This window comes from Eupeodes corollae, chromosome 3 (assembly GCF_945859685.1).
Source record: "Eupeodes corollae chromosome 3, idEupCoro1.1, whole genome shotgun sequence".
Lineage (NCBI taxonomy): Eukaryota > Metazoa > Arthropoda > Insecta > Diptera > Syrphidae > Eupeodes > Eupeodes corollae.
In genome coordinates, this window is record NC_079149.1 from 74,652,009 (window position 1) to 74,673,364 (window position 21,356).

At 32.8% G+C, this 21,356-nt stretch overlaps 1 protein-coding gene across 7 annotated transcripts in view; it reads right to left on the reverse strand.

The window, feature by feature from the left end:
• The window catches only part of LOC129949459 (protein hu-li tai shao), a 90,867-nt gene that overhangs the window by 54,993 nt on the left and 14,518 nt on the right, over positions 1–21,356 (reverse strand). For all 7 annotated transcript variants that reach the window (XM_056060936.1, XM_056060929.1, XM_056060930.1 and 4 more), the window contains exons 5-6: positions 11,417–11,540; positions 8,811–8,921 (exon numbers count right to left, since the gene is read on the reverse strand). In XM_056060936.1, the coding sequence (XP_055916911.1) occupies positions 8,811–8,921; positions 11,417–11,540 (235 nt within the window). The remainder of the gene's footprint in view (positions 1–8,810; positions 8,922–11,416; positions 11,541–21,356) is intronic.

Genomic DNA, 21,356 nt, shown 5'->3' on the forward strand with positions numbered 1-21,356 from the left:
TTTTTTTTCAAACCTGTCAAACAACTCGATACTCGTTCGAAAGTAGAACATTTTTTGAAAAAAAGTTGGTATAACTGGCATCCGATTCTACTTTAATACGTAGTACGATTTGAAAGTAGAATCGGAAATGAGTTTCGAATAGAATCAAAAGTAGAATCGAGTTACATAGTAGGGCCCCAGTTGAATTAACTTACGTGTCCCAAATTGAAGTATTAGCACCACTAATTACGAAAATGAAATTAAGCAAATGCGAAAAAAAAAACGAAGACAAGGACAAACGTCAAAAACATGCAAAAAATAATAGCCGAGACAGATTTATTTCTATTTCATTTTGTATTTATTCCCTTCTCGTTCGCACTTCATTGATGCAAGGAAAAACATGCGCTGAGTAACACCGGACTAAGTTGTTAATTCCAGTTCCAGAGGAGCATGCGTAGGTGAGGGGTATAAAATGGCGAACGATTGCTCAACAACTTTTTCAATATCAACTAGAGATAACCGTTCTTCGCAATTCAAAATTTGATGATTCGTTGATGAAACTCGAAAAAAGAATGTACGATAAGTTAACTAAGGAAGCGGAATCATCATTTCATTATATATAGCTCATTACGGTAAAGTTAACCACTTTTTGAAAAAAAAAGACCTACTTCGTAGCCGATACGCAAAATCAGTACAATCTTAAAAGTCAGAGGTGAACTCCTCAGCTTAAACTGTATTCCTCACCGTCCAGATCATCCTATATGGTGTGATCTATGGAATCGAAGAGAACGTGAAGAAGTGTTTCATTTTTTGGAGTTTGTCCAATTCTGAAAGAAGCAGAAACTTTGGAATTGATGTATGTACTCAGTTCAGAGGAAACTATAAAATTGATGAATGGAGAATGACGGTGGAAGTCTTATAACAATATTGTTTGAGGGCCTGACGATACAGAAAATCTATAATCAAAGTTTTTAATGTATACAAAATTATTTGCAAAACTGTTAAATTTAATTTTTGAAAACGTTAATTAGACTTTTCCTTAGCATTTTTATTATAAAAATTAAAATATAAATGTCAGTCTGATAGACGGCCATCGGCAAAACCATTTAAAGACTTAAGTTAGACTTACAAGAAAATTTTGAACTACATTAAATTGTTGAAGTCAATAAAACTAAACTAAACTAAAATATTAGTAATTGACAGTCAAAATAAACCCTTATCAATGCATGTCCTTAAGCAAGTGATATTATACTTTTGATGAAAATGCAAGGAAACACTGACATTGCAGAGAGTTTAAACAAGGGTGGAATTTCAAACAATTGTAATTTTAAGGGCAATGCGTTGTTTAAGTCCTCTAGTAAACACGCACTTTACTTAAAAGCTATACAACCTTTCAAATCTGAAAATAATTTATAATTAGGGACTTAAAAAAGTTGAAAATGTAATTTTATTCTTATAATAGTTTAGATAACAAGTCAACCGGATTGGAATGATGTTTTCGAACAATTAGAGGCAGTGTCGCCCCTTTTCCCTCATGGTTACAGTTTGCATTTTAAAATCGTTACAATAAAGATCTTAGTTAATCATTTACCTTTCTAGGTTACATTTTTCAATATATATCTCAAAAACAGTTGTTTTTATTAGTCGCTTGCTGTTTGTCAACAACAAGAACAACTGTAAGAACAAAACTTCTGATAAAAAACACTTTTCTTAAAAACGGAGAGGGAAATTTTGTAAATATACATACGCTCACTCAGTTTTATTTTTTTTTAAATAAATCGATTGGAGAAGAAATAAAAGTCATAGCACGGCAAGAGAACGATAGCTCAGGCGACAAGATATTATAGGATATTTATTAGAACAGTTAAAACAAGCATTTTTTACTACTATTCTATACCCCCCGTTAAGGCGGGATTACAAAAATGATTACTCGAAATGGAAAAAAATAGTTAAAAAATAACAATTACAATAAATTACAATTAAGTATTCTATTAGCCAGTTTTTAAATCAGGTCAAAACTACGCATAGTTTTTGAAAAGTTTCAATTTTAAAGAAATTATTTTATGAATAATTTTTTTTAATAATTTGTTGCTCTTATTATTTTTCAATCTAAATCTAGATGATTTTATTTCTTTTGAAAATTGAAAATAAACACAACTACTAATTTAATTTAATTATTTTTTTTTGCTTGAGTAGTCTTATTTTGATAGTTGCGAGTGTGCAACAGTGGGATGTATGCAACGGTGGGGTGTGTATGGGGGTGCATGCTGACCCCTGTAGCCCTCCTTGGGCTAACTATAGGACTTTGGGGTGGGTGTAAGATAGAGAGGGTGGCATTTTTTTAATTTTCTCAAAAACTAGAAGACAAAAGTTTTCAGTTTTTGATCAAAAACAAATAAGAGCAATGAATTCTAACGAAAAAAAAAAAACAATAGTATATTAAATATAATATCAAAGTTTTTAAAAAATACACTTTAAACCTTTTTTTTCAACATTGTTTGCCCAAAGCTAATAGACAAAAGTGTTGGATTTAAAAATGTATAAAACTTAATTGTAAGTACATATTACCATTATTTTCAATAATTTTTTTAATTTAACGAACATATTTTGTACATTGAGCCTACCGCCCAATCGGGAGGAGATAGACACCCGCTCCTAAAAAAAGCTTGTTTTTAACTGTTTTATACAAATCCATCATCGCCTGAGTTATCGTACTCTCCCCAATAACACCTTTAAATAAGTAGATAAGGCAGCACATATTAACTCGAGTTCGATCAATAAATTTGTATTAAAAAATACGGATAAGATATTTATATGGCAATCCCAGTTTTCAATATTACAACCACAGTTCAAATGTGTCAGATCTGTTAATTAGGCTATCCCCGCGGGAAATAGTTTTAAGGATTTAACCATGGATACGTGTACAAGGAAATATTTGAATTAAGTTATCTACAAAACAAGATGAGCAAACAGCATTTCCGTTAATTAAATTGCACCATGAAATCTTGAAGCTGCTCAAGTTCAATGTTTTTTTTCCGAAAATCCCCGGTTTCTTTATTTAAGTGTCTCCCTTTTCGTTAAACAAAACTCAGTACAGTACCTTAATTCAGAGGTTAACCAAACCGTCAATGTACTAACCTTACCTTGCATATCCTGCCCATAAAACAACACCCTCGTAAAAAAAGGTATCATTGAATTTTTTTTGTTTTTAAATAGTTTTAGGTGGACTGAATAATATAATAAAGGAATAATGAAAATTACAGTCAGGTACTTAGCCAAAAGAATACAAGCCGCATCTGAACCGACAGCGCACGACAGTACGTAGGTATTGAAAAATATTCTACAATTCTACGATTCATGAAACAACACTCCACAACTATCAATAAACGGCACTTTTCTTTTATAGAAAATACTGCCCTGCATGTTGCTTTGGGGTGGGTGCAAATTCAATTATATGCAAAGTTTCTTTTAAAATTTAAGAAACTTTTCAACTATCTTAAAAACTAGAAGACTTAAAAAGAAGTAGTTTTCAGTGTTTAATAAAAAAATAATTGAAGCAATTAACTAAATCAATTACTTTTTTTATCGATGGTAATCAAGAGAAAAATAATACTCAATGTTATTTTTTTACCTTTCTGCAATATTAACTTTGAATTCATTTATTTCACAAAGTGTTGCCGTTCTTCTTAAATATTTTCGTTTAAGTCAATTTTTATAAATTTCCCCTCCCGCCTAAACGAGGAAAGTTAAACACCGCTCCCATAGAGAAAAACGCTTGTATTTAGTCCCTCTACCAAAAACCGTTAATATATCTTGGCGCAAAATTTATCGTACTCTCAAAATAAAATTTCTTTGCACATTCTTTTTTATCCAAGGAAAATAAAACAACCATCTGTGATAGTACCATTGGCACTACTGGCAATATTTCTTTAACACTGAGAACTGTTCCCGTCTTCCACCTTCCCAGCAATAATTATGACCATTTCAATCCTAGTACCAAAATTTAACGTCAATTCAATGATGCCCAGAAGAAAATCTTTTCTAGGTAGCTGGAAAACGAACTCAGTCGTAATCGTAAAACTTCTGCAATACTGCCAAAATTGGGTTAATTAAAGTAAAGATACAGCATGAGTTCTGTGCGAGCGTGGCAACAGTTGTCTGTATAAAAGTGAAACTACAGTGAATTTACTGTCAATTTATCATTTGTTTTTATTATGTTGCTCGAGGAGTTATTAGTACCCTTTATATGTTTATATTTAAACACAGTGCGACAATTAGGAAATTAGGGAAGGATTTAAGAGGAGATACCGGTGCAAATTGGTCTTAAAGTTCTGAACATCAAAATGGGAGGGAAAAATAGAGTTGGCTAAAGCATCCCACATTCTCGATGTGCGATTTAAGAAAGAATCTCTACACTCGTCAGTACGCCCGAAATTGGGTTTAAAGGTAAACTGATGAGCAATTGTGGATGTGCGAGTATTAGGGCTGAATCGTTTAAGGGATGGAATGCAACTGGCTGATTTGAAAGAACATTGTTTGTAAAAACATCGATAAAACAACGAAAGGCATGAAGCATTGCGGCGGTGTTCTAGCGATGTAAATGTTTCGATTATAGTTCTATGGCCTATCATTTTTAAAGCCCTGCCATATATGCGAATTATATTCAAGCTTTGGACGGATGAGGGCTTTGTAAAATACAGCCAGATCAGAAGGGGTGAAACATTTCTGCACTGTCGGAGAAATTCTAAGCACATGGCAGCATTTTTGGCAATATCAAATATGTGATCATTCCATAAAAGGTGATCTGTGATACACATAATGAGTACTGACAGTAAATTAGTTTCTTGGATGCAAGTGCGACTCATAGATAGTGGCATCGGTTGTGTGTTACGCTTTAATGACAGGAGACAGCAATGAGTTTTCGAAGCATTACATTCTGCACGGTTTCTGATTCCCTATTGGAAAATGCTGTTAAGATCAGAATTTAATGAGCTTATCATACGCTTTCGTTTTAGTTCAACATCCGAAGGACAAGGAATCTAGAAACGAGTATGAGAAGCTGAGGGTTCTTTTGTCGGCGAAACAGTTTATTGGATTGGAAGTGGCAGACATAAGATCATATAAGGAAGAGAGTCAGAGGCAAAACAGAGCCCTGGGGGACAACATTTTATGAATTTCAGACTTGAAACCATCCAATACAACTTGTATTGAACGGTTAGAAAAGTAATTTCTAATCCAACGAAGAAGATATTCATCAATACCAGAAGCATGCATTTTTGATAGGAGAAAACTGGTGCCAAACTCTTACTCCACTACGCTTTCTGTGATTTTATTACAAATTAATTTTACAGGACTGAATTGGATTCCACTGTTATGAATCAGAAGGGCCTTACTTAAAATGTAGACCAGGAGTGGAATCCAATGTAAGATGGTAAGATAGTCAAATTGATATCAAATAGCTGTCAAATATGTTGTTTCTAAACAGAGTTACCAGACGCATACACAAACGAATGAAAAATTTTCTTAGTTACCTTTTTCCGTAAAAAAGCATTTTTGTGACTAGCAAAGCTTACGACATTAAAAAAAACAAGAAAAGTAAAAATATTAATAAAACACAGCCGATACTTTTAATTAGATTTGTTGTAGTAATCATTTTAAAATTTCACCATAGCAACAATGTGTTGTGACAATTCTAATTTGAAATTGTTCAATCGAATTGAATTGAGTTAAATCATCTTACACAGACGAAAAGCTCGGTGATGGTCAATTTGACAATTTGATAGTCACTTATCACCTTAGCCAATTCCACCCCTTGCCATTACAAATAGTATTGAAATATACCATCTGAAAATTACTTAGGAATTTTCTAAAGAAAATTTTTAGTTTTTTCTTAATGGTTTTGATATTATAAAAAATATTATTTTTTTTGTTTTTTAATTTTCTTATTTCTGCCAATTTGTATCCCATGTTTTCAAAAGTGGTTTATTTTTCAAAGCTTAAAACAAATAGTTTGAAAATATTTTTCTTGATAACCAATTTTTAAATATATGTATGTACTGTACAAGTACTGCTGCAACAAGTCAGAACAAAATCTTCCAACAAATAATTTATATTTCTCATTTTTTCAACGTTTTCATTTCATAACTCATTTTAAAAAAATGGATGAGGCCTGCAGTTGTAATTGGGTCCATTAACGTTTCTGACGATATTTTAGGCGAGGCATGGGCAACAACTACCTACTCATAACATGTTTCTTCTTAAGAAGCTTGTTTTTTGATAGATGAAGGATTCTGTCCCTTAATATCAATAAAGACCAACAATGAACATTTATTAAAGTGTGAAACACATGTTTCGATGCTTTGAATTCTTGTTAATTTTTATGATAACAGCTATGTTTTGGTTATAATCAGCTTATCCATCGTAATCGGAAAATTTATTAAAACCCAAGTGAAAACTGTTACCAAATACTTTCGTGGTGAAAAACTTCACAAAATTTTGCGTTACTAATGAATGTATTTAGTGAAAGCTTTGTTCGTAATTTGTAGAATTTTCTGATTATAAAGAAATTCGCGTTAGGGCCAATTCCTTGAGACCCAAGAGATTTTGTAATAAATATTCAATCAGCCAAAGTGCATTTAATGTTACACTCTTGGAAAAAATAGAGTTTAAGTGATTTCAATGAATTGAAACAAATCATTAAAATCCGCTCCATCAATAACAGCAAAAAAACGTTGGTGTGGTTGGTGTTGCCGTAGAGACACTTGCAGAAAAAAGTAGAAGTTCAAATGAGGTGGAAACACGAAAAATACACGACATTTTTTGGAATCATCGAAAAGTGAAAATTTGATGACATAGTAAGAATAAACAAGTAGTTGGGTTTACATTGCGTTGTTTTAAGTGGGTGGAGCCATCACAATCCGGAATCAAAAATATCCTTATCGGGTCAGAGCGGGCGAAAGCACAAAAATCATCTAAAAGAGATATGGCCTTGGAATTTTGGGATGTGCAACATCGATTTCGTAAAATAGCAATTGAATTAATTTTGGCAAAATTTTATGGTGTGCGCAAGCAAAAAAAAATTAATTTGAATCTATCTTAAAGCCAAAACAGTTAAATTAAAGTTCTATTATGTTTTAGTTTCGTATGGTGGAATGTCACTTTTTACAAATATTCCCAAACCATAGTAAACATTTAAAAAAATGGTACTTAGTTGGTAAGAATACACACATGAACCAAACAAAATTTCTTTAGATCTGGTACTTCTGCCTTTCAAGACAATATTTTTAAACACATTTTTGGAATGATTATAACTCACAATTGCAAATATTGCATGTTTAAAAATTTAATAACAACAACATTCAGATAAAACTATAAAAAAAACATCTCTACCGTCTATTGCTCTCTTCCGTCACCACGAAATACAATTCTGTGTTTAAAGTTTTAAATCAAGTTGCTCTAAGAAAAAGAGCAACATTGTATCGGATGAAAGATATTTTTTTAACTTTAAAGACAATACTTATTTTGGGATATTCGGATTAAACCCTTTGTTCCCGAAGGATTCAATTACATTTTGCAAAAATTGATTTGGTTTTCGTCATTGCATTTAAAAGGATATTTTAAGGAAAAGATATCATATTAAATTGTTAAACTTAATTATCATTATCATTATTATTATTATTATTATTATTATTATTATTATTATTATTATTATTATTATTATTATTATTATTTTCATCATCATTATCATTATCATTATCATTATCATTATCATTATCATTATCATTATCATTATCATTATCATTATCATTATCATTATCATTATCATTATCATTATCATTATCATTATCACTATCATTATCATTATCATTATCATTATCATTATCATTATCATTATCATTATCATTATCATTATCATTATCATTATCATTATCATTATCATTATCATTATCATTATCATTATCATTATCATTATCATTATCATTATCATTATCATTATCATTATCATTATCATTATCATTATCATTATCATTATCATTATCATTATTATTATCATTATCATTATGTATTTATTGTTATTATTTATTATTATTATTTATTATTATTAATTATTATTATTTATTATTATTATTTAGGTATTATTATTATTTATTATTATTATTTTTATTTATTATTATTTATTATTATTATTATTTATTATTCATTATTATTATCTATTATTATTATTTATTATTATTGTTTATGATTATTATTTATTATTATTATTCTTTATTACTATTATTTATTTTTGCTAGGAGAATCTTGCATTACGAGTAGGTGAAGTTAGACCAATGCAAGCCAACATACGAAATGAAGAAACATTTATGTTTATTCGTAAACAAAAACCACAATCCTCATTGACCTGTTTTTGGGGTCAGTGGTGTTAAAACGTTTAAAAAATTTTTTGTTTTGTTATTAAAAAATATACCGATAAAAAATGTATTATTATTTATTATTTATTATTATCTATTATTATCATTTATTATTATTATTTATTATTATTATTTATTATTATTGTTTATTATTATTTATTATTCTTTATTACTATTATTTATTTTTCTCAGGATCTTGCATTAAGAGTAGGTGAAGTTACACGAATGCAAGCCAACATACCAAGTGAAGGAACATTTAGGTTTCTTCGTAAACAAAAACCACAATCCTTATTGACTTGTTTTTGGGGTCAGTGGTGTTAAAACGTTTAACAAATAGTTCTTTTGTTTTGTTATTAAAAAATATACCGATAATAATACAAAAAGAAAGCAGAATTATATAAAAGCATTGCCTGCTAAGCTTACCTGTTGTTGCACCTTTTTGAATTCTTTCGAATTAGTCCCAGTTGGTACAAACTGTAGAGCACCTTCAATCTTCACTGGAGTGGAATGTGTTGGAGAACCTTCAGCTACCCACTATTAGTTTCATAATTTGTGTAACAAAAAATATGAAACAAATTTACAACCATTGAGTTCCAAAAGTAGAAGAGAAACGATTTAATATGAAAGAAAAAAAGAAAATATTTCCTGTCTTTAGTTCTGTTCTTATTTATGTTGCATCTAAATTATTTTATATCAATTGCAAAAGTTACTAGCGACAATTTAAAATTAGTTGATTTTCATAATAGTTAAATTTAAAAAGAGAGACTTATTTGACATATTTCTTATGATGCACAAAAGTTAAAAAGAAATAATTTCCGAACTAATTAAAAATATATACACATAAAACAAAATAATTTTGTGCCTATGGACGGACTGATGAATTTACATTAACGAACCAAACAATACTTTTCCTTAGGGTGTTCCATCAGGTTTTTGGGATATAAATCGTTAAAAAAACTTATAAAGAAAGTGTTGAAGGCCTTTTTAAGATTTGTATTTACCGTTTTTAACCTACGTGTGTTTTTGCAAACACAATGATTATTAATTTCCATCTTCAAAAAACAGTTAATTTAATTGTGTAAATAATTTGTTCCAACATTAATGTAACTCCCAATTTCAAATGTAGGGATGCTTATACAATGGAGAATTTTTTTCAAACTATATCAGATATTTTGAATTTTCACTTTTAAAAATAAATAAAAACATTTTTAAGTGCAATAAATGTTTGCAAAAAAAAACTACTACTAACTAATAAAATGATTTTGATCAAAATTTTAACAGGTTTAAAAAAAAAACTGATAGTTTAATGATTCTGAAGTGGGATTCCAACTCAGGCCATTAAAAGCCTTGGGAAAAGTATAATTAAGTCCAAATAAAAGGTAACTTGTTTACTATTTAAACCAAACAAAAAAATATTGATGACCACAAGACAAAATATAAAGCACAATCATACTTAGAATAGATAATGCAAATAAAAATAAGACAGATAGAACGATTGTCGCTATGCTTTTTAAGTTTTGTAGTACTTCAAAAAATATTTTCTGTTTTTCTTTCAGTTTAAATAAGTATTCATGATTTATATACACGTCTACAATCCATCAATCAATTCCTAGATGTGGCACAAAATTATTTTTTATTTCATAAGAAGTTATAAAATTGTAAACACACATATTTTTCTTTTATTTATATATATTTATTTATTCATATACATTTTTGAATAGTTTTGTATAAGCTTTTTATTGAACTATTTTTAAGGAAACTTATCAAAATCTACTATTTTGTATCGATGCAATGAACACAGACTGAAAGTTTCTGGTTTTCTAAACAACTTTTTTTTAATATTTTAAGATCACGTTGCAGTAAAAGGTTCATAATTTGCACTATTTTATTTTATATTTCTTATGTGGACTTAATTCAGCAAATAAACTAACATTATCAACAACAAACTAAACAAATTATAAACACAATCGAACAAATTTCGTAACATTTCTTTTTGAAATAAAAAAAAGAACATTCTGAAGAAGTTTTATTACTTCGCAGTAAAAAAATTAAATATATACCACTTCTATAGTTTGCGGTGTAGTTATTGGTAACTGATTACCAGTTAGTCTAGTAACAAATTCTCATTTTAATAGATACTCTATCAACTTTAAAAGTTTTTTAAACTATTTAAAAATATATTCATGAGATAACACCACGAAGAATTGGAATAGAATAGATTTCAAATGAAAAAAGTTTCTTTAACTTAGGGTTGATTTTGAAATTTATTTTGGTATCCGTTGGGCCACAACTGAAATATTCTCTTAGTAACAATCGACTTCTTATACGCACCATCTTAAAATATCAGAATATAAGTTAATGTAATCCTTCCGATGAATAAGCCGGATTTATTAACGAACAAATTACGATTTTGCGTTGAAAACACGAAATTAATTTGATACGTAGCAATAAGACTTAAAATAGACGCCACGGCGAGATGTCTACAACAAATTAAGGTTGCAAAATTTTGAATTAAATTTAAAAAAACGAAATTTTGTGTATGAGCTTTTCTATTTATAAGCTTGTTTTTATTTATATGGAAAGTAAATTTTGTTCAATCAAAATATCTAAAAGCAATACGATTTATTTGATGAATTTTTGCTCCAATACGCGGACAAAATTGTTTATGATTTGTTTTGTTGAACAGAATAAATTCCCAGTCGCAATAATTTTTTCGTAAGATTTTCCAAAAATAGCTTTACAGACCCGAAAATTCAAGTAACAGTATAATGGCGAGTTATTTACTTTTTTTATAGCGAATTTGTGACCTTAGTACATTGTAAGTTAAATGTTTTAGATAAATTATTAAATTATTTTTAAAGTAGAAATTTCTTAACATGGTCAACTTTGGAATGATTTAAGTTTAGAAAGCTCAACATGGGTTCTAAAACCTTTGCCTTGTGTATGCTTACAAATTTGTTTAGCTTTTTTTCGGTATATAGCATTGATTTGAGTATTTAATTATTATCCTCGAAGGTTATAATTTCTACCTTTGTTATCTTCTTCGGGTCGGGCGTTCCAGTTTCCAAGACCTCAACCTTTTGGTAAACATTTGGCGAATTGAGCCATCGGCTTCGGTCGCCTCCCTTACGCCATTCACCTTTTTTCCAAATTCTAAAACAGAAAAAATAGTTAGCAACCGATAAGAAAACTTTTGACTATACATTAGTAATTTAAGATATTTTTATACATATATAACACAGCAAATTCGCTTAGATTACAATTTTAAATTAAGCTATCTTACTAACAATACATAATAGCATAATCAACCTCTCACGTTTCGAAAGAGACTCAAACTGGTTTCATTGGGCTTTAGATTCATGTGGTATCACAATGGGCCATTAAACTGGCCTAAGTGTGTCCTATTCCATCATGGACAGGCACTTTAACCTAAGCTAACCTACTAACAATACAAATGTATATAAAGCTTTGTGATCAACAGTATGTCTACAAAAGAAGTATATCTAGAAAATAAGAAAAAAGGTTTGACTTCAAAAATATTAATGCCATTAATAAATAAATTGTATACATAATTTTGTACACAATTTTTTAATTTTTAGTAAAAATGCTTTTGGTATGCAGTTTTGTAGTGCATGTATTGAATTTTTGAGATATTGAATTTTGGAAAAAATATAACTAAATATTTTTTTTTTTTAATCCAAAACATTTTTGTTCGTCAAATATTAATAAGACAGTATAAGAGCGCGTGCAGAAACAAATTATTGAAATCGGTCCTTAAAAAAAAACTTAGAAAGAAGCCAAGTTAAGAATACATATTTAAGAGAACAGTTAATAAAAATAAATCGGTAGAAGTTTCAATTTTTTGACCAAAAAATTTGTATGGGGCCTTCTTATTTTTAACCTTAAAATAATGTAAAAAAAAACGCCAAACTCGAATCTGCTAAAAACCTTAATCTCCAAGTTTTAACTGTAGGCTTGTGTTCTAGGGGAGAGGACAGACATACGGCGGAATCGGGGGCCAACTTTGTTCGACCTCTCTTCTATCGTAATGTCATCTTTGATTAAACCTTGAGTTTGAAATTGTTTACGAATGCTTGCCACATAGTTCCTATATGTCTAATGTAAATATGTTTTATTCAGTACAGCTGCGGTAAACAAAATTACTTTCAATAAAACGAGGAGTTAAAAATGCTGAAATCTTCCAAAAATAAACATACACAAAATTACGGCTGTTCCTATTTTGCATTGTTACAGTATCAGATCCATATTGATACATTTTATAAGTGTTCGCCACCACTGCTTTTTGATATTTTTGTTTGCGAGATTTGTCATTCGTGTAAATATATGAAAAATTCAATTTAACTATAATTGATTATATACTTTGCCCAATTTTTACTGTAGAAACCCATAATAAAACATGAATTCCGATGCCAAAAATTAAATTTTTTCTCTATTTTTTCATGAAATTCATTGTAAATATATTTTAATTTTTTTTTAAATAACAGAAGCACAAATGTATAGATTTCAAACAAAAATTGATTTATTGAGCTTTAAAATGTTCTGCACTTTTATTATTAAGATAATACATTTCACCCGTACAAAATTGCATTTATGTTTTGTTTAATGTATGTACAATTTTACATAGATGTCATCAACAAAGCCTTATTATATTTTATTGAGATTGCCATTTATTTTAAAACAATGAAAAAACCTTATTTTAGTCACCCTATTTCAGTTGCTCATTATGAATACAAGTTACTAAAAAACACAATTATTTCTTAAAATGTCAGCCCTTTGGCATGCCACAAACCCGAAAACCAACAATGAAATATGTTCAAAAATTAAATTACAATGGTTTAAAATTATATCAAAATTTCGAACAAACTACTAAGTTGAATTTCTTCACAGAGTCCTTACTTTGAAAACTGCACTAGTCCTTTAATTGATACTCAAATCGGTATCAACTCATTTCTTCACACAAGTACTCAGTAATAGTTCTATCAATTTGGAACCGATTATTTGTAAAAACACGTATCAGGCAACAAGCTAGGACCTAGTTTTTATAACAGTTTCTTAAAGGTTACTTATAGTATATAAATATAGTGAACGTTGAAGGAAAGGAGAAATTTGGTGAAATGTTAAACGTCTTTCCCATATGCCACCGCAACTCCGTACCATATCTTTGTTGGCTTTTTTCGACGTTATCGATTTAAAATGTACGTACAAATTGTTCTTCTTTAGTAGCGGAAGTAATACAACATCGATAGACATCGTTTTAATGGTACTACTTCAGAATTTTAAAGTTGTTGATACCAACAAAAACTGGATCAACCAAAGTCACAGCACCAGTAAACCTCAACAGCGAAGTACAGAGAATCTTTCATTCCGACCAGATTACGGTCATGAGAAAAGAAAGGAGTGCGGTTCCACCAACCATTTAATATATTTATAAAGAACAACGCCATCCCTCATCAGCGAAACTTACCGACAAGACAAAAACGAGTACCTCCATCACGATGACCCTGGGAAGAGGAGAGACCTCTGGTGGTAATATCCAAGCCGAAACCGACCTTACCCAGGACACCATCGACGTTTGACTTCTTCCTGGCTTCCTCCAACTTAGTACATATTCTTCCGCAAATCCGGAATTATATCTGTACAGGAGTTCACAACGGTTCGGAAAATGAATATGTTCAACTGACCATCAACCTCAACTATCCCATGATCCTTACGACAGAAGCCCCCGAAAACTTTATCAACATCAGACGGCTGGATAATGCAAAACTTCACCAGCATTACTTTTCCACCTTCAAACACGAATCTGCTAAATACAAAAATTGATGCCGCCATTGACAACATCCAACATGCTATATCTGAAGCCCTTGAGAAGCAAAAGAGGCCTAAGACGTGAAAGGACAGGTACTAGCATCTTATTGAGTACGTCCAGAATTTGTATGCTCACATAAAGCGAGCTAAATAAAAAAAACATCAACTACCAGAAAGTTTGGAATGAGCTACAGCAATTCAACATCATGTTCCGGAACTCCTTTCAACACCACAACTACATCCAGGGGTGGAATCGGCTAAGGTGATTGTTGATAAATGACAATCAAAATGATCGAATTTGATCTACGTTAGGTAATAGTCAAATTGATACCTAAAAATCTGTCACAAAAAAATGTGATAGTCGTTTTCAAACAAATATGTTTATTCCGAATAGAGCTACCACACGCTTTCACAAACGACTGGAAAATTTTCTAAGTTCACTTTATTTCGTTAAGAAAACACATTCCTGTGACCGACAAAGCTCACGACATTCGAAAAAAGCAAGAAAAGTAAGAATTTTATTAGAAATCAGCCAATTTGAAACTTTTATTTATATATTTAATAAGAATCAATTTAAAATTTAAGCAATGCACCAACGAATTTTGACAATTTGAATCTGAAATTGTTCAATCGAATTGAATAAAGTTGAATCATCTTACACAGACGGAATGAAAATGATAATCAATTTAACTATCAAAAAATTGATAGTCAACAATCACCTTAGCCGATTCCCCCCCAGTATCGGAGAAAATTGCCAGCGATTAAGCCAGGACCTGAAGCCTTCAAAAATATCAAAAGGATAATCGGGAAACTACCACAGATGCCTGTATACATCATCAGCAACATCATTGAAGCAACCTCAACCCAGGACAAAGTTAAAGCGTTTGCCAACTACTTTGAAGGAAACTTAATCATCATCAATTCAGCTTAGCCTACAGGCAAGCCCGGATATAACCAGTTTCTTTGACACTAATCCAGCAAGTGATCATACCGATAGCCCACATCTATGCAAACTAAAGGAGAAGACCAAGCCTAAAATCAGCTGGACCAGATGGTGTCTCAACAACTTAAAAAGGTTTCCACAGTAGTAATGATCTCTCTCATTATCTTCCTCAACAACTGTAACTTTCCCCGGACGTGGAAAACAGCGAAGATTAAGGCAATCCCGAAAAAAGTGCTTCCAAACCTAGTATCCAACTACAGGCCAATATCACTCCTCAATAATATTAGCAAATTACTGGAAGAAGTAATCCTTTGAAGACTGAAGATATTCTGCAGTGAAAGCTTCATCATCACTGAATAGCAGTTCGGCTGGGGCATCCGGATCAACACTTTCAAATCGGAACTTGTCTGCTTCAGGAGTCCCTCATCTGGCAAAGTAGCCGCACAGCTACCAATTGCAGGAACCTTGTCTTGAGACTCCCTGACGGATCCACCATAACTGCCAAACAGGATGTGAAGTACCTTGGAATCCACTTCAATGAGGTGCTAAGGTTCAACCAACACTCAAAAAAATTTTCTTAAAAAAGCCAGTTTGGCCTTCCACCGCCTACAGAAGAAAAGAACACGACTAAGTCACCCAACGAAGATATTAATTAATAAACATGTACAATGTACATAACTCTTAAGACCAGTGATCAACTGCTCCTTTCCAGTCTGGTTTTCAATCTCGAAGACAGCCATGAAGAAGCTTCTAGTATTCGAAAGGAAGATTCTCAGAATTTGCACCCCTGTACTTCGACCGGCAGCGACGGAAACACTACAGGAACATATTCTGAGCCAAAATAATCCCGCTTGACAAATACCTAGTTCTGTCAGCGAATATACTTTTACGGAACATAATCGACCACCCGAATAAGCTAATGAGAAGGATGACCACTGAAAAACGACATCCAGAGCCAAGGTACCAGTCTCGTTCTACACTGGCATTGGGCCAGCCTTCTACCGAGGCTAAACACAACTTCCCCCAAACCTATACCAAAAGTAACATTGACAACCGGGAATGAACAACATTAGAACGATAAATCAGCTGATTTTTTTTTTTTTAATTTTTTTGACTTGTAATTTATATGCCTATAATTTTTTTTTAAATTTAAGAAATTGTATAACGTTAGGCCTCTTATATGCCAACAAATGTAAATTTATCCTTAGTATCATATTAGCTAAAATCTAAATTGTATATATAAATGTTCAATAAAACAAAATTGAAAAAAAATTGATTTGATTGACTCCTGACAGTTGAACTCGCACACAGGAATGGTTGAGAGTTAGTACTAAACGGACTCTTGCGCCACCTAATTTAATTTAATTTGGGTTTAGGAACGGGCGTGCTACTGATCGTGTGTTTTTTGATTTTTGTAGCATTGTGTAAAGTGGTTCAGGGGTGGAATCGGCTAAGGTGATTGTTCATAAATGACAGTCAAAATAATCGAATTTGATCTTTGTAAGGTGATAGTCAAATTGATACCTAAAAAGCTCTCACAAAAAATGTGATAGTCGTTTTCCTACTAATATGTCGTTTCTGAATAGAGTTACCAGACGCTTAAAAAACGAATTTAAAATTTTGTCAGTTACCTTTTTTTAGGTACAAAAACACATTTTTGTGTCGGACAAAGCTTACGACATTAGAAAAACCACAAGAAAAGTAAGAATGTTATTGAAACACATCCAATTCAATAATTTTATTTTGATGGTTTATAGGAATCATTTTTAAATTTGAATCGCAATCAAATTAACTTGATCAGCCTCCCACGTTTCGTAAGGGAATCAAACTGGTTTCATTGAGCTTAGAAGAAATCATCAAGAACAGTTTCTTTTTTTAAATTTATTTGTTTACAGCATATTAGGGTATCTCTTAAAACATAACTACATACAACAACAATTTTTACGGACGTAATATTTTTTTTTATAGAAATTTTATTAAATAAAGGACCCTTTTGTAGCAGAGATTTCATTAGAAAAAATATGAACATTTTTATCTACTCCAAACACTACTTAATTTTAAGAAATCATTACCTGAAAGTTATGTAAATATTTTGTTGTGAAAACTCTTTGCCTCTTATTTTAAAAATGTTGATACCTTAATAAGCAATGTATTTATAGCTTAAGGAAAGTTATCACATCCATATAATTTGTATCGAGTTGTCAACTTCATTAATTGCCTTCTTCACTTTTACTTCCTGTTTACGTCTTTCTTTTTAATTTAACTCTCTAACAGGTAAGGACATCTTTTAATAAAGTTATCCGATAAAACTAAATAAATCACTCGTTTCTTTTAACAGGTTATGGGCCCAGGATATTTCAAACATCCCATTTAATATCAAGGAGTTGATATTTTTAATTTTTTAAATCAAGAATATTTTCTTGTTCGTTTTGTTTCATCGAGTCTACAGAACATAACCTCAACAATGAGCACGAATATTCATGGACGCATCCAACTCTTCAATGGAGAACATTTTGCTTCTTGGAAGCCACAAATGGAAGCAATTCTTCATAAAGCGAGGCTTACTGGCTACGTTTATGGAGCAATCCCTAGACCGCAGGATGCAGGTGAGCAAACAAATTGGGATGACAAAGACATGGATGCAAGGGCGGAGTTACTGTTGGCGATGGAGCCAAATATCGTGTCGCTAGTAAAAGAGGAACGGCTATCCAAAGAAATTTGCGACTTCCTAGGTGAAACCTACGATCGCAAGGGACCCAGGCAGAAGGCGGAAGAGTTCAGGCGTCTCATTAACATGAAGATGGAAGTGAACCAGAGGATGGATGAATATATCCGTGAATTCAAAACGACTGTCAGCAAACTGCAGGAAATGGATGCAACTCTCGATAAGGATTTATTAGTAGTTGTTCTTCTGGATGGACTGTCCGAAGATTACCGAGATGTTCAAGCAGCTTTTGACGCCCAATGCAAGTACCCGGAGGTCGATGTCGTGTGCACGAGACTTTTAGAGGTAAGCGATCGTAAGAAGGATGGAAATGGGCAACATCAGAGCACAGCATTATACACAAAGGGAAAATACAAACCCAGGAAAACACCAAACAACAACAAAAAAGGTAGTTCCTTTCCATATAATTGCCGAGTGTGTGGCAATAGAGGTCATATGGCTAAGGACTGCTACCAAAATAAAGAAAAGGCAAAAACTGTACAGTCAAGCACCACAGAAGGAGCGGAATATGGATTCGGTATAACGGAGGAGTCTGTATTACATGGTGTCTTGATTCCGGAGCGACCTCGCAATGTGTGCGACAAAATCCTTGTTTGAGAGTTTGGAAATGTGGACAAAAGAAGCCTTTGTGACTTTAGCCAATGGTCAGCGAGTTAAAATTGCTGGAATCAGCACGGCGTCACTACCATCATACCTCAACAATATCGGAAAAGATATAAAATTGTTTCACACACTTTATATACCGGATTTAAATGAAAATCTCATCTCGGTAAGCAAAGCCGGAAAAAGCGGTATTAAGGTAGTATTTGAAGGAGATATATAGCAAAACTGGTACACTGTTGTTCACAGCTGATCAGAGTCGTGGTTTGTATATAGTGTCAAAAAGTGATAGAGTCCTAACTGCACATGAAAACAACAACCCACTGAACTTGTGGCACCGAAGAATGGCCACTTAAACATAACCTCACTAAATCAACTTCAGTCAACTGTAATGGTGACTGGTCTACCAGAGAAGTTCAAATCCGATACAAGCAGTTGTGTCTCATGTATTCGTGCTAAACAGTGCATAAAACCTTTTACAACCAGTGAAAATAAAAGAACGGAAAGAAGACTTGAATTGGTCCACTCCGATGTGTGTGGTCCCATGCGAACTGCATCGTTGATCAAAGCAGTATATTTCATAACATTCATCGATGATTACTCCCGAAGAATTTTTGTTTATTTCATGCAAATGAAAAGCGAAGCGTTAGATAAATTTAAAATCTTTAAAGCATACGTGAAAAAACAAACAGGGGAATCAATTAAATCGATAAGAACAGATAATGGGACGGAATACACACATTCGAAATATGATGAATTTTTAGAACAAAACGGAATCGACCATGGGTTTTCTGCCCCATAAACGCCACAACAAAATGGCATAGCAGAGAGGGCCAACCGGACCCTACTAGAAATGGCGAGGTGCTTAAAACTGGAGGCAAAACTACCTGATATGTTGTGGGCAGAACTAATCTGTACGGCAGCCTTTATTCGCAACAGATGTCCCACGAAAATGAACGGCGAAGTAACTCCGGAGGAACTTTGGACTGGCACCAAACCGGACGTGTCATCATTCAGGTGTATCGGTACAAGGACATATGTACTAGACAAAGGAAGTAGTCTCGGTAAGTTTGAGTCAAAAAGCAATGAACATGTAATTGTTGGGTATGGCAGTGAGCATGGTACATATCGGCTATGGAAACCTGGAACCCGTATAGTCATCAGGAGGAGAGATGTACGATTCGTAGAAGAGGAGTCCAATCATACCGACAATGGTGAAGGAGTTCTACCAAACTACTATGTTTTTGATATTAAACAGCCTAAATGTGATGTTCCGGATATTAAGGACCTAAAACAACAACCAACTGATGAAGCGAGTCAAGAAGTGCTCCTGGAGGAATCACCTAAGGCGGAAACTGCAGAACAGGTAACAAGTGATGGAGAGCAAATCTACAGCGTTGGAGTTGACCCTGTAAATGTTAAACAGCTGGAAAGCAATGAACATCAGGAGGAGTGGTACAGTGCCATGAAAGAAGAGTACGAATCGTTAATACGAAATGGAACCTGGGTGTTGGTGGACAGGCCAAATAACCGGCAGGTAATTAAGTCTAAATGGGTTTTTAAAACCAAATATTTTGCAGACGGTACAGTAGAGCGAAGAAAAGCCAGGCTGGTGGCAAAAGGATTCGACCAGATTCATGGGGTCGACTATACGGACACGTATTCCCCGGTAGCCAACATCCACTCCATTCGGCTTACACTAGCAATTGCAGCAGAACACAATCTGAAGTTGTACCACCTTGACGTTTCTGCAGCATATTTGAATGGCGATCTAGATACCATCATTTTCATGGAGCAGCCGGAAGTTTTCAACAACGATGCTGCAAACAAGGTGTGCATGTTGAAAAAGGCGATATACGGTCTTAAACAGTCCGGTCGCCAATGGAACTTTAAGTTGGATAAGACTTTAAAGAATCTCGCATTTAACCAGTCGTCGTATGATAAATGTATATATCATAAAATGTTTAAGAAAACGATCACGATTATCAACGTATATGTTGATGATCTTCTTTTGGCAACAAACAACACCGAAGAATACTCACTGATTTATGTTGCACTATCAAAGGAATTTGATATCCGTGATTTGGGCGAACCAAAATTATGCGTGGGCCTTGAAATCACGAGGAACAAGGGAGAAATCAACATAAGGCAAATGGGATACATCAACAGTCTAATACGGTCATATAATTTAAGTGAAGCAAAACCATCCCGCTTACCATCACAAGTCAAACTCATCATTCAAAAGGAACCGATCATCAAAGGTGAAAGTGAGAAAGTGGATATAACAGCATATCCGCAACTAGTGGGACGATTGCTTTACCTGTCGAATTTCAGCAGACCAGACATCTCGTACATTGTGAATATTTTTTCTCAACGCGTTGAGGACCCTAGGCGTCAACATTGGAACGCAGCAGTTAACGTGATAAGATACTTAATCGGCACCAAGACTGCAACAATAGTATACAGACACACAAATCAACAAATCCAAGCGTATTCAGATTCTAATTGGGCTGCAAATACAAACGATAGAAAATCTCAATCTGGCTTCGTGTTTCTTTATGCTGGTGGAGCGGTCCACTGGGGATCTCGAAAACAGAAAATAGTAGCCACATCAAGTACAGAAGCCGAATATATCGCACTTTCATCGGTCGCAAAGGATGTGGCATATTTTCGTAACATCTTACTCGAGCTTAAACTACACGTCGGACATGTCGATATGTTCTGTGACAATCAAAGCGCAAAACATATTGCAAGTGATCAGTCAAACCAAGGTAGAACAAAACATATTGACGTGAGCTACCATTACATTCGAGATGCAGTAGCAGAAAAAAAATTAAAATCAATTACCTGAAGTCTGAAGATATGAAAGCTGATG